The sequence below is a fragment of the Eleutherodactylus coqui genome, chromosome 5, assembly GCF_035609145.1.
Source record: "Eleutherodactylus coqui strain aEleCoq1 chromosome 5, aEleCoq1.hap1, whole genome shotgun sequence".
NCBI lineage: Eukaryota > Metazoa > Chordata > Amphibia > Anura > Eleutherodactylidae > Eleutherodactylus > Eleutherodactylus coqui.
In genome coordinates, this window is record NC_089841.1 from 154,079,145 (window position 1) to 154,093,324 (window position 14,180).

The 14,180-nt window shown below is 47.6% G+C and overlaps 1 protein-coding gene across 1 annotated transcript; it reads right to left on the minus strand.

Moving 5' to 3' along the window:
• Positions 1–7,545: 7,545 nt before the first annotated feature.
• LOC136628822 (uncharacterized) lies at positions 7,546–13,618 on the minus strand. Its single transcript, XM_066604917.1, has one exon. It carries the CDS (start codon positions 13,616–13,618, stop codon positions 8,648–8,650), a length of 4,971 nt encoding a protein of 1,656 aa, XP_066461014.1. The 3' UTR covers positions 7,546–8,647.
• Between the last annotated feature and the right edge of the window lie 562 nt (positions 13,619–14,180).

Consider the following 14,180-nt stretch of genomic DNA (forward strand, 5'->3'; position numbering starts at 1 on the left):
GGGGGTCATCTTCTGTGACTATATGTAACTAATAACTAGCAACGGCTTTATAGTTTTGGTTGGTATTTGTAAGACAGAACACTTCTTCCAAATATATATAATTTACTGAATATATTAGTATTCTCAATTAATCTCTTATTCAGTCTTGATAGAAGGATCTCAACTAATTTCCCTGAATGATAGGCCAGCAATACAGTGTTGAGTCAGGAAAGAATTAAAAAGGAATCGTAGACATAAACCTGCACTGCCGGATGATTCTCCCTGGGCCGCTGGATATACGAGGATAGCGTTTCTACTGTGAAATCTGCATAAATCTAATCTGTACAGATCGGCCGCATCCTGCAGGTTGGGTAGACACCCTGGAGTGGTATTAATAATTCAAGGAACAGCCTGCTCACCTGAAGGGAAGCGCGGCGCGTGAACTCCTGTTTATGTTATTTCACACTGTGATTAGAGCATAAATAAGATGGTATTTAAAGTCGTCCCTCTCCTGCTGGGCTGAACCTGTTACTGTTATCTGGAGACAAATGGGCAGCTTTTATACCTGAAGTGCATGGCGATTTGTCACAATAATTTAAGTAGCATCCTATGGGTCCCATTGAAATCCATGTCTGTGTAATAATATGTCTTACTCCACCTTTTTGCTTTTAAAATCTGATTCATTCTGTCAGCTGAACTGGAAGTCCGAATGCGGAGATGGAACATATTCCTTTCTGTTGAGTGTAATCATTGGTGTATCAACTAAACTAGTGATTTATCAAGCTATCGGACTTAAATAAGCCGTTTTCAGCTCTCATCATTAAGGGTCTTCGTGTGAGAAGGACTAATGTAACACCCCTCACTATCAGTGTCACAAATCCAGCCTAACATATAATTCGCATGAATCATTTCATGGCAGTGAAGTGTTCTTTTCTTATGGATATATGCATAGATATTTGGCAGGGTGTTCACAAATGTATTTATTACTATATAGTACGTACAAGAAGATAGATGTACACATTTCATAGACAGCGATATGTCCGGCCCGGGTGTGATGGGTATGTCTTAAAATTCAGATAAACACAGATAAGAAAGAAAAATTGTAAGAAGGAAACACAAAATGAGGAGTAAGGGAAACTAACCCTAAATTCCAAAATAAGGGAAGACCCTAACTAGCAATGGAGCGCTCACCCTAATGAGGGCAACCCCCATAAATAATAGCATCAACAGGACTATTACTTATTATGGTCTAAGATAATAAAGGGGTTAAGCAACACATCCCTGGTCTTCCAGGGCAGTAAAATACGTCGCCATTGGATATTTAAAATATAAAATAATATTTTGTTCTGGTTCATTTTATAATAAACTGATTATCAAAAAAAAAATCAAGGACCTTGAAGGAGTTGTCTGAATCAAATTAACCCTTTCCAGTCCAATTTGTATCCTGGTTTTCCTAGGGGGCTTACTCTTTTTCTGCCGTTATACAACGGCGCTATCTGCTGAGGTGACACTTTGGATAGGCTCCAACAGCAGAGACGCTGGCAATATACAGTGAGAGAACCCCCGACGGATGTCTACCAACATCGGAGCTGTACAGCCTTAAATCATAATGTCTTCACAGGTCAGACAGTAGATTGGAAATGGTTAAACATTGTGATTGTAAAGCTGATATAAGTAAGTGATTACAATATCAGAGCAAACAGATAATTTTTTTGCCGAAAACGGAACGCTTTGGAGGGAGGCTCTAGTACCCTGTTGGGCCTCCTCTAGCTTGAATGCAAGATGTGATACAGGTGGGCATGGAGGCTCTAGTACCCAGTTGGGCAGCCTCTAGCTTAGATGCAAAATGTGATACAGGTGGGCATGGAGGCTCTAGTACCCTGTTGGGCCGCCTCTAGCTTGGATGGAAGATGTGATACAGGTGGGCATGAAGGCTCTAGTACCCTGTTTGGCAGCCTCTAGCTTGGATGCAAGATGTGATACAGGTGGGCATGGAGGCTCTAGTACCCTGTTGGGCCGCCTCTAGCTTGGATGCAAGATGTGATACAGGTGGGCATGGAGGCTCTAGTACCCTGTTGGGCAGCCTCTAGCTTGGATGCAAGATGTGATACAGGTGGGCATGGAGGCTCTAGTACCCTGTTGGGCCGCCTCTAGCTTGGATGCAAGATGTGATACAGGTGGGCATCGAGGCTCTAGTACCCTGTTGGGCTGCCTCTAGCTTGGATGCAAGATGTGATACAGTTGGGCATGGAGGCTCTAGTACCCTGTTGGCCTACCTCTAGCTTGGATGCAAGATGTGATACGGGCGGGCATGGAGGCATACAGGTTCTCTATGATATCATACAGCATATTAATCCACATTTTCTGCAGATGGTTCCATACATGTTCTATTTGTAATAAATCTGGCAACTGGGCAGCCACAGAAGTGTCAGATTGTTGTAGAGACATTCCTGTGACAGCCTTGTATGCGGCTGAGCATTATCCTGCTGGAAAATGCCTCTTGGAAGCCGCCATGAGAGGAACACATGTGGCTACAGGATGTCCTGAACATATCGCTGAGCTGTCATTGTCCCTCATACCACTACTAGGGACTGACTGTCATATGCTATGCTCCCAGACCATCCCACCAGCAGTGGAGGCAGTGTGCCGCCTCACAGCAAAGGCAGGATTGGGACTCCTAACCCAAGGTCTCTAGACACAAACATGGCCGTAGTCAGTGCCCAAACTAAACATGGATTCTTCGCTAAAGACAACTCTGTTCCACTCCGTAGCATCCAGTTTAGTCGTTCACAACAACATTGCAAATGGAGATGACAGTGGGTGGGCGTCACATAATGGGCACCATGAGACCTGATAGTCTTCAGCTAAGTGCCTGGAGATGGTCGCAACATTTCTTAACAGTCTGGTGAGAACGACTCAAGTGGCGGCAATTCGTCAATACGACCATCTAGCCTCTCACATTCCAATAATGCGCCCCTCTCAAATGCTGTTAACTGAACGAACTCTCCTCGATTACTTCATATTGGCATGTCTGGTGGTCAACAAGCTCTACACAAGAGAAAAAAAAGAGGTCCACTGCACACAAGCAGTCCCTGAAAACCTTTTATAGGCCGAAGGTGGAGCCATTTTTAGTGCCTCAGGTGGCAAGACCGTTCATCTAATCATGTCACAACTCTAATCATTTGTATATCTGCCTCAGATGTATTTATATGCTCAGTTCTGCAGCAAAACGACAACTTCTAGGTGCTTGGCTTTTTATTTTATTTCTTACAAGAAGTGTAAATTTTTAAAGGAACAGAGCTGCTTTTCTGTAACGAAGCTTCCAAATCCTGCTTTCCTTCATATAACCATAGCGTTCCATGATAAAATTCTCCCTGTTGGAGCGCCCTGCATACAGATTGATATAACTCCTATTGAAGTCAGGTGTTCACATTTATTTTACCGTGTCCCCTTGTAACATATTTAACATCACTGCCTGTGTAGTGAATGAGAAGCTACAAAAGTGTAAAGAGAGCAGAACATAGAAGCAAATGCAATTCCATTACGAGCTTTTAAACGGTGATGTTGGTCTTTCATTGTAATGCGAGGGTCCTTTGGACTGCCTGAATGCTCCAATGGTCAGTCCATTCCTGCTCCATTGTTATAAATAATTAAGCTGTATAATATAGTTTGGTTGCCTTCCAGAGGCTCATTATTGCTTATTGGGGTTGGCACATAAAATAGAACTAGTGAATGTCAGAAGTTGGCGACATGCAAGGCTGTTTTATTTCAGCAAGCTGAAAACTTTGAGAAATGCTTTCAGCCAGTAAAACACTGGAGAAGTTTTAGCTTCATGAAAATATTTAACGCTCCGTTTTTATTCTCGGGTCCTGACCATCTCATGTTATCAAACTCCAATTCAGTGGAGCTGAAAATGTACGTGTATATTATTAAAAGGACATTGCCCCAATAGCTGGCAGATGGAATTGTCAAGGCGAATAATTTTATTGTTCACTGGATGGGCGCACAGGGATGTAGTAACTTGGAGTACCCGCAGGCAGTCTAAAGATACTCTTCTCTACTGCACTGCGGATGCCAACAGCTGTAATTCTGCTTCTTAGAAGTCCACAAATAAATAGGGATATTTTCATAGCATCTTTAAAAGCCCTTCTGGGAAAATCTCCTTCTCTAGAGCCTTTTCAGTCAGTGATCCACTTTCACCAGCATATACTGGATATGTGAGAAACTTTCAGGCAATGCAGAGATGTGCAGCCAATGTTAGTCTTGTAGTCCTTTTGATACCTAATAGAAAATCTTTTACCACTCTGGTACAATGATTAAAATAGCTCTGGGCTGTAGGGTTATAAATTACAGATATTAATAATATATAATATAAATGCATATTGCCAGAGCTGGTTACATGCATTAGATAAAAGTTGTAGCAGGAGCTATTGATCTAATATGCCTATATTCACTGTAAAAGACTGTAAAGGTGTGGGAATCGTGCAAATTTACCCCAACGTTGACTGTTTGTGAGCATTCCTGGACATTTAGGGTAGTTTTGAACAGTCTTGGGTTGGGGCTTTAATGTCCCGAATTATGTTGGCATCTATCTTATGGGGACCCCCAACTGTTCTCCAGTTGTAGATAGTGAGGGAAAGAAGATTTGGGAATATTGAATTTTAACTTCTCTGATTCTTTGTTGGCTTAGGAGATAATCAGCAGCCAGAGAAAAACATATACTATGTGGAAATATACAAATGTAGAAATATACTATGTAGAAATATCCACATTTAGAGGAATAGCAGGTCTTGCTCTCTAGAGCTCCACTGCTATTCTGCTCTAGACACTCCAATTGTTGCCACGTAACGTTCCTGCAGATGGGTTCTCTGTTGTTATCGTCTGACACTGGCTAAACTACTGTGAAATCAGAAAAATTTCAATTAAGGAGCTGAGCGCACACCATCTGCAGCAGGAGCCGTCTGTGACTGAAAGCTAGCCTCCCTCTGCAACAGCGGGGATTGGTGAGAACATTGATTTTACTGAGACCTTCCTCATTTACCTAAGTTGCATGGAAGTACTAGTGTTGACTGGCTCAGACTACTCTGGAGTTGTGATCATACTTCGGCCACAAATTCCAGGAATCCTGGTGGTTGTCCAAATGTCGTCTTGTAGTCGGAGGCTCAACACTGACTCATTATCTCCTGTAGACTGTTGCACCTTGGGTGGCAGCCCGTCTGCAGATCGTTGATGCTTTGCTAACAATTTCACTGCTCACATAAGTTCCTGTGTGCTCTTCTCACCTTGATGGCAAAGGAGAAAACTTATTATATAAGGCGCTCGAAGCACCGAAAAGATCAGGGCCCTCCCCCTCTCACGGGGCAAGGCTTCTTTAGCAATGATGGTAAGCATTGTGACTTTTAGGAACTACCTGTGTCCTCTACTGTGCGCCTCTTCTTCGTGCACAGCCAGTCCATTATTCTCCCTGCCCTGTCTGACAGAGGTTCAGAGCTCAGTGCATCCAGGACACTTTGAATTCAGGAAGGGGGAAAGTGGGGCAGCATTTCCTTCTTACAAATGGGATAAAATTTACCCAAAATCACAGTGTGGAGTTCATTATATTGCTCAACACGGTGCCCTTTTTGCTGAGGAATATAGTGCAGACATAACAGCATGCTTTTCCAATGCAAAAAGCTGCAGAAAAACTTGATAAATGTCTGAAAACCATGCTCACTTTTACTAGAGTCAGGAGGGGTATTGTCACTCCTTAAGGAGAACACCTGAAAGATGAGTGAGCAGACTTATAAGACCATACATGGGAGTTTATAGTGCTTTAGACAGATGACAGGTTCCTTTTAAAATAATAAATACAGAGAGATTATACATGCTCTGCATCAGGAAGGGAATTAAAGATGAGGCGGTCAATGGAAAACACTTTAAAACCTTGGAAAATGCTTAGATTGATTTTCTGACATCCAGATTTGTTGGGCTTCATAGTGGTTATTTCATTGAATTGTCATACTAATGCACCTTTTTAATCATGTGCACATAAGAATCAGCAAGGCTCATGAATAAACCTAAAGAATTCAGTATTTGGAGCAAACTACCAGCTCACAATTATTCAGAAGAATCACGCTATAAGGCTCAGTGACCTGTTATCTTTGATGAATATCACCAATGCCATACAGAAGGAAAGGGCGAGTCACTATGAGGGTGCTCAGCAACCAGGCAATTTATACTGTAAGATTGAAATACTTAAATGCTTATATTTTTTGATAATTACCGTAACCATATAGTGAAGCATATTCAATTTTTCTGGTCTGTTTTTATTTTATCATTGTAGATTTATTTGTGTAGAGTTGTGTTTACATGACTATGGGGGCAACCATATTACCTGAGCTGCATTTAACAGCATTTAGAGATTCCTTACAGCAGCTTCATGGGTCATTCACACAATGGACAGGAGCGAACCCATTGACTTGTATGGGAGACTGCTCTAGACATGCTCTGTAACCTATGCAGAGGTAATTGAGCAAGAAAGGGAATAGGTAAAGGCCCTTTTACACGCAACAATTTGCTAAAAATTCATTCAAATGGCCGAAAATAAGTGATGGTTTTGCTTTTAAAGATGAGCGTTTAAACCTAACGATTATCTCTTGAAATGGATGTAGTGTCTAGGCATTTCAGTCGTTCAGGTGTCGCTGGGTAGCATTTACATGTAAAGATAATTGGACGATTGTTTGATAGAAGGGCATGCGTATTAGTGATGAAAAAAACACATTGTTATTGTGCAAGTGTGGATTGGCCTTTGAAAGTAGGTGGGTGCTAGAGATGAGCGAGCACAAAAATGCTCGGGTGCTCGTTGCTCGAGTCAAACTTTACGCGATGCTCGAGGGTTCGTTTCGAGTAACGAACCCCATTGAAGTCAATGGGCGACTCGAGCATTTTTGTATATCACCCATGCTCCGCTAAGGTTTTCATTGGTGAAAATCTGGAAAACCCAAGAAAGTGATGGAAACGACACAGAAACGGATAGGGCAGGCGAGGGGCAACATGCTGGGCTGCATTTCAGGTTCCCAGGTCCCACTATTAAGCCACAATAGCGGCAAGAGTGCCCCCCCTGTCACGTACGCAGGGCGAGGGCGAGGAAGGAAAGGCTCTTAGGTTGTGGAGTGACTGGTACCCAACTTTCCAGACTCCTGAAAAGCGACCATGAGCCACAGCCACAACTCTACAGCAACCCACCTGGCCCTGCACTTATTAACAATTTGTCCCTCACTGGACAAGAGGAGAGAGGGGAAGGGACGATACCTATCGATCCCACCTCTGGTCCTCAAACACTCTGCAGTATTGCAAGCTGGCAGTCGTTAGAATACAGGCTGGTTTGTATTTAGCGTTCTCCGACTTCTGCACGCATGCGAAGCGGAAACTCAAATCCCCAACCTGGTCAGTTCTAACGCACTCCAGAGCTCTACAATATGCATACAAAACGCTGCCACCACCAATTTGGTTACGGTAAATTGGAACCCGATTTCTGAATACAATCTTCGGAGAATATGGTTTCGTGTTAACACGGACGAGGCTCACTAATTAATTTAAAGTTTAATTCTCAAAGAATAGAGCAGTGCTTATTTACAGAAAAAATACGAAAATGATGTTACAAGATAAATGGCAAGAGACTTACATATGATATCACAAACAGTAAAATAACAGGGATTAAAAGAAGAGAGTTACCATTCTGTGGCGTGGAGTCGCGCCAGAACTGCGGACCAGACCTCACGTATAGTGACCTCCAAGGGGCTGACCCGGAGCACACATTGTGTGCGACTTTTAAACTCTCACGGTGGTAACTCCCCTTTAGTTCCTTCCAGCCCCCTTAGGGGCTGGCTTATCTTGGGACACATAATTCCCTGAAATACATATTTCCTTCATAACTCCATGTGGGTGTGCCCCACCATGAAAATATGACAACGATGTTTCCTGTTGTGATTTTACGTGTGTTTTGAGCCCATGCATGAGTAGTTTTGGACGCATCTGATCCGAGATACGCAATTCTCGGTTCCTGAGCGTCGTGCAAATGTAGGGGTCCCTGCATCTTATTTGTGGGGATGCGACGTTCCATAAAATATCCTCGTCCGCGGGCTGCGACGTACAGGTCTTTCATAATTCCTAAATTACATTTTTCGTTCTTATGTTAGCTTTGCCTCCAAAACTTATCAGGTCAGTTACGACCATTTGGACCCGTAACAAGGGAAAGAGCTGCTGAGGTGTGAAGCCTGTTTCCTCTCGTTATCTCTGGCTCCAGAGGGCTGTAGGACATCAGAGACCCCCTGGGGGGAAAGTGTAAAAACCTTTTCTGAAGTCTACTGCAAAGGTATTCCAGCACCCAGCTCCTTCACCTAGAGCTACTGAGGTGTGAAGCCTGTTTCCTCCCCTTATTTCCTAATATTAACATTTGCTGGCTCTGGCTTCAGAGGGGCTGTAGGGCATCAGAGACCCCCTGGGGGAGAAGTGTAACAGCCCTTTGTGGAGTCTACTTCAAAGGTATTTCAGCACCCAGCTTCCCTAGGTACTGAAAAGCACCCAACTCCTTTGCCTATGGCTATACATCATGGTTGCTACACCACGTGGGACTAAGGTCCCTCCTCACACCTCCCTTTTTTTTGTTCGGGTGTGGGAGGCCAATCCTTTACGGATTGCCTACCAAACCCGGACCTGGAGCATCCTCTCCCTGCCGAGACAATCCATCAGCATTACCATGCATACTGCCCTTTTTGTGTTGAATCGTGAAATCATATTGCTGTAGTGCTAGACTCCAACGGAGAAGCCGTCCATTTTCCCCTGACATGCGTTGCAGCCAAGTCAGTGGATTGTGGTCTGTTACCACGGTGAAGTTGCGGCCATAGAGGTATGGCTGCAGCTTCTGTAGAGCCCACACAATGGCTAGGCATTCTTTCTCGATGGTGGCATATGCCACCTCCCGGGGCAGAAGCTTGCGGCTGAGATACAGCACAGGATGCTCGTCCCCACCAAGGTTTACCTGGCTAAGCACGGCACCCAGGCCATATGTACTGGCATCGGTCTGTACCACAAACCTTCTATTGAAGTCGGGGGCTTGCAAGACTGGAGTGCTGGAGAGAGCAGCCTGGAGGGCTACAAATGATTGCTCACAGTTGTCAGTCCAGGAGACAACTTGTGGCAGTTTCTTCTTGGTCAGGTCAGTAAGAGGCTTTGCTAGGACACTGTAATTGGGTACAAACTTGCGATAGTACCCAGCGGTACCCAGGAAGGACATGACTTGCTTCTTGGTCCTGGGGCGAGGCCAGGCCTGGATGGCATCCACCTTACTGGGCTCGGGCTTCAGTGTCCCCCCCCCAACACGGTGTCCTAGGTATTGTACCTCTTTCAGACCAATCTGACACTTGCCAGGCTTGATGGTTAGGCCGGCATCTCGGATCCGCCTAAGCACCTGCGACAGGTGCTGTAGGTGATCCTTCCAGGTGGGGCTGAAGATAGCGATATCATCCAGGTATGCAACAGCACACCCTTCGAGCCCCTCAAGCAGCCGGTTCACCAAGCGCTGGAAGGTGGCAGGGGCATTTTTCATGCCAAAGGGCATCACCTTAGACTCGTAGAGCCCGAATGGGGTGATAAATGCAGACCTTTCTTGAGCCTCCCTTGTCATTGGTATTTGCCAGTATCCCCGACTCAGGTCCATTATAGTTAGGTACTGGGCACCAGCCAGTCGGTCTAACAACTCATCAATGCGGGGCATGGGATAGGCATCAGACACTGTGATGGCATTCAACCTCCTGTAGTCCACACAGAAACGGGTCGTTCGATCCTTTTTAGGCACCAGGACTACAGGGGAGGCCCACGCACTCCGCGATTTTTGGATTACACCCAGATGCAGCATCTCATCAATTTCCCGCTTCATATCTGCCTGCACCTCCTGGGAAACCCGGTAGGCGGATTGCCTAACGGGGGAATGGTCCCCAGTGTCCACATGGTGAACTGCCATCTGGGTCCTCCCTGGTTTCCCGGTGAAGGAAGATAGGAAGGGGATTAGTGCCTCCTCCAGTTGAGAATGCTGATCCCTTGAGAGACAGGGGTTAATTTGGGCATCCTCGATAGACCCGCCCGCCTGAGCAGTGGCTAGCAGATCTATCAGGACTTCTTCTTCACCTTCCTCGGGGCGGCTGCACACTGGCATGGCGCAGGCCTCCCTCTCGTGGTGAGCTTTCATCATGTTCACGTGGAAGACTTTGTTCTTCTTACGGACATGATCTACCGTAACCACGTAGTTGACATCATTGAGCCGCTGGTGAACATGAAATGGACCCTCCCAAGCAGCCTGCAGCTTGTGCTGGGTCAGTGGGACTAGGACCCACACCTTCTGACCCACTTCGTATACTCTCTCTCTAGCGTTCCGGTCATACCACTGCTTTTGGCTGGCTTGGGCCTGTTCCATGTTCACACGCACCAGCTGTGTCAATGTCTGCATCTGATCACGGAGCTTTAGGACATAGTCAACCACGGATGTTCCAGAGGCATCTGTCTCCTCTTCCCAGGATTCTTTTACCAAGGTCAGGGGTCCCCGCACCCGCCTTCCATACAGGAGCTCAAAGGGGGAGAACCCCGTTGAGGCCTGAGGTACCTCTCGGTAAGCAAACAGCAGGTGAGGGAGGTATCGCTCCCAATCGCGCCCATGGGACTCGACCAACATCTTAAGCATCTGCTTCAGGGTGCCATTGAACCGTTCACACAGACCATTAGTCTGTGGGTGATACGGACTGGCTACCAGATGTCGCACCTCTGTTTTCTTGCAGAGGCACTGCATTAGGCTGGACATAAACTGGGGCCCCTGATCCGTAAGCATTTCCTTAGGGAAGCCTACGCGGGAGAAGATGGACAGTAGTGCGTCTGCCACCTTCTCAGTTCGGATGGAGGACAGGGCTACAGCCTCGGGGTACCTGGTGGCATAGTCAACCACGGTCAGTATGTAGCGTTTCCCAGAGCGGCTGGGGACAGCCAGGGGACCTATCAAATCCACCGCAACTCTTTGGAAAGGCTCTTCTATGATCGGCAAAGGAATTAGGGGAGCTTTGGGTCCAGGCCCCGATTTCCCCATCCTCTGGCATGTCATACATGACCGACAGTAGTTGGCTATGTCGGCACCCATCTTAGGCCAGTAGAAATGGTGGGCTAGCCGGCCCTTGGTCTTATTGACCCCTAGGTGCCCAGCTAGCGGGATCTCATGTGCGACTCTGAGTAACTCCTGCCGGAACTGATAGGGCACTACCAGCTGTTTCTCTTTACGCCACTTCAGCTGGGGGTCACCGGGATTAGTTTCCCGGTATAACCTCCCTTGTTCCCAGAAGAATCTCTCCTTGTCGGACTCAGGGAGGGGTTTTCCCGCGAGGTCCCTCAACACCCCCAGGGTGGCATCTGCATGCACAGCCGCCTGGAACTCCTGGCTGGGGGTAGCCAGAAGGGAGGTTAAGGTTGTGACCTCACTGAGTTTTCCTGGTACCAGCCCAGGGTCATCTCCGGCCCCGCTAGCTCCGGTTGGTTGGGAGCTGGAGGGCCCGAGGCGCAGGGAAACCCCTGCATTCTGGCTACTCTGGCTGCGGGTAACCACAAGTATGTTGGCTAGATCTTTGGGTGACACCCCCGCTCCAGACTGGCATATTCCTGTACCTGCATTGGTCATTGGTCCACCCCCACCGGCCTTATCACACCCTGTGGTGCAGGGCACAGGCTCGGCAGGGGTACAACTCACATCATCCCCACATTTTGTGACATCACCTACCACCGGAGGTCCTTGCAGGCTCTCGGTGATATCACACTGGGGTGGGGTATCACCGAGCTCCGCGGGTTCACACTGGTTGGTAGTACTGTCATACCGGATTGGGTCAGTGAGCCCAAGAGGGGGGCAGACTGCATGGGACTCCCCACTGCTTCCCCCGTCTGAAGCATCACTGATCGACACAGGATCACACATTATAATTTTAACAACATCAACATCATTATTTTTGACATTACGATTTTCACTGGGTTCAGGGGGGTCAGGTTCCTCATATCGAGACACCAACTTCCCCAGATCCTTCCCCAGTACCACATTTACAGGGAGGTCATCGGACAACACTACCTCCTTCACCCCACTTCCCGCACCCCAATCTAGGTACACACAGGCCATGGGTAAGGCGGAGGAGATGCCTCCGACTCCAGAAACAGTCATGGTCTTCCCAGGAATTATGTCAGTAGGGGACACAAGTTCCGGACGGATGAGAGTCAGTTCAGCTCCGCTGTCACGCATCCCTACAGTGACAGTATTACCAACGGTGACAGTTTGTAGGTTATGATCAATCTTCCCACTACCCCCTTTGACCAGAAGCACGGCTGGGGCAGGTGGGGTGGGCTTGGAAGACGGAAGGTTTTTCCTCTTGTCAGGACAGGCAACACTGAGGTGACCCAGCTTGTGGCAAATAAAACATCTGCGAGTCTCCGCAGCAAACTTGGAGGAAGAAGGGATGGTGGACCCCCTTGGGGGTCGAGCGGCAAGGGGAGAAGGGTTGTCATGTTTAATGTTCGGCTTACCCATTCTCCCGCTGGTTTCAGGTTTTCGTAAGTCCAGCTTTCGGTTGGCGACATATTCATCAGCAACCTCAGCCGCCTCGGCCGATCCCTTAATCCTTCGGTCCACGATGAACCGTCGCACATCTCCTGGGCACATATCCAGGAACTGTTCCTTTAATATCATGTCTTCCAGGTCATCAAACTCGGTGATGGATTGTCCCCGAATCCATTGTCGGAGGGCGGCCTTCTGGCCATCTCGCAGGTCCACAAAACTGTCCGTGGGGCCTCGCGATAGTGTACGAAACTTTTGGCGGTACATCTCTGGCGTGAGATTGTATTTTTTGATAAGGGCCGCTTTGATGACGGCATAGTCCGCACGTTGCTCCTTGGGAAGAGCAGAGAGGGCCTGGAGGGCCTTGCCCTTAAGCCCTGGGATTAAATACCGGGCCCATTCCAATTCAGGTATTTGGTATTGGCAGCACGTCTGCTCAAATACCTGCAGGAAAGCGTCCAGATCTCCTTCCGGGTCCAGAGCAGGGAAATTTTCCATTCGGGGTCTGAACGGTGAAGGGTCTCTGGACCCACTCCTCTGTGAGTCCAAACTGCCCATCTCGAGTCGTTTTAGTTGCAGCTGGTACTCACGCTCTGCCTGGCGTTCTGCGGCTTCTCGCTGTGCCTGGCGTTCTGCGGCTTCTCGCTCTGCGGCTTCTCGCTGTGCCTGGCGTTCTTGCTCTGCCTGGCGTTCTGCGGCTTCTCGCTCTGCGGCTTCTCGCTGTGCCTGGCGTTCTTGCTCTGCCTGGCGTTCTCGCTTGGCATTTTCTTGCAGGTGGAAAACATATTGCAGGTAACGCTCAGGGTCTCTTGCACTCAGCTGTTGTAGAGCCTCTCGGGTAGGCAAATCAAAGTCCTGCTGAGAGCTGCTATTGCTGGGGTCTCCTCGATTCCGACCCATAGCCTCTTCTCCGATGGGGTCACCCATCTCTGTATCAGGGTTTGCTGTGGCTTGGTGCGAGACATCGTCTTCTCCCAGCACCTCGGTCACCGGCCCCTTTAGCTTAGCGGCCTGGCTTCTAGTTGCCATCTCCGTAGTTGCTTTGCCAAACAAAAGATAGAATAGAAAACAAGAAGAAAGGGGAGGGGACTGTCTGGGGATATCGTAAGTCTCTTACACAAAAGCACTGAGTGAAACCTCGTAAGAAGGGCACCAATCTTCGCAAAGACTGGGTGCTTCTTTTCGTACAAGGACTAACTGCTTAATCCTGGCACGAACGTGTTAACCTTATCCCACCGCTGCCACCAATTTGTCACGTACGCAGGGCGAGGGCGAGGAAGGAAAGGCTCTTAGGTTGTGGAGTGACTGGTACCCAACTTTCCAGACTCCTGAAAAGCGACCATGAGCCACAGCCACAACTCTACAGCAACCCACCTGGCCCTGCACTTATTAACAATTTGTCCCTCACTGGACAAGAGGAGAGAGGGGAAGGGACGATACCTATCGATCCCACCTCTGGTCCTCAAACACTCTGCAGTATTGCAAGCTGGCAGTCGTTAGAATACAGGCTGGTTTGTATTTAGCGTTCTCCGACTTCTGCACGCATGCGAAGCGGAAACTCAAATCCCCAACCTGGTCAGTTCTAACGCAC

Bases quoted from the DNA above. Each gene is read 5' to 3' on its own strand.
- LOC136628822 (XM_066604917.1), bottom strand. From the start codon at position 13,618: ATGGCAACTAGAAGCCAGGCCGCTAAGCTAAAGGGGCCGGTGACCGAG.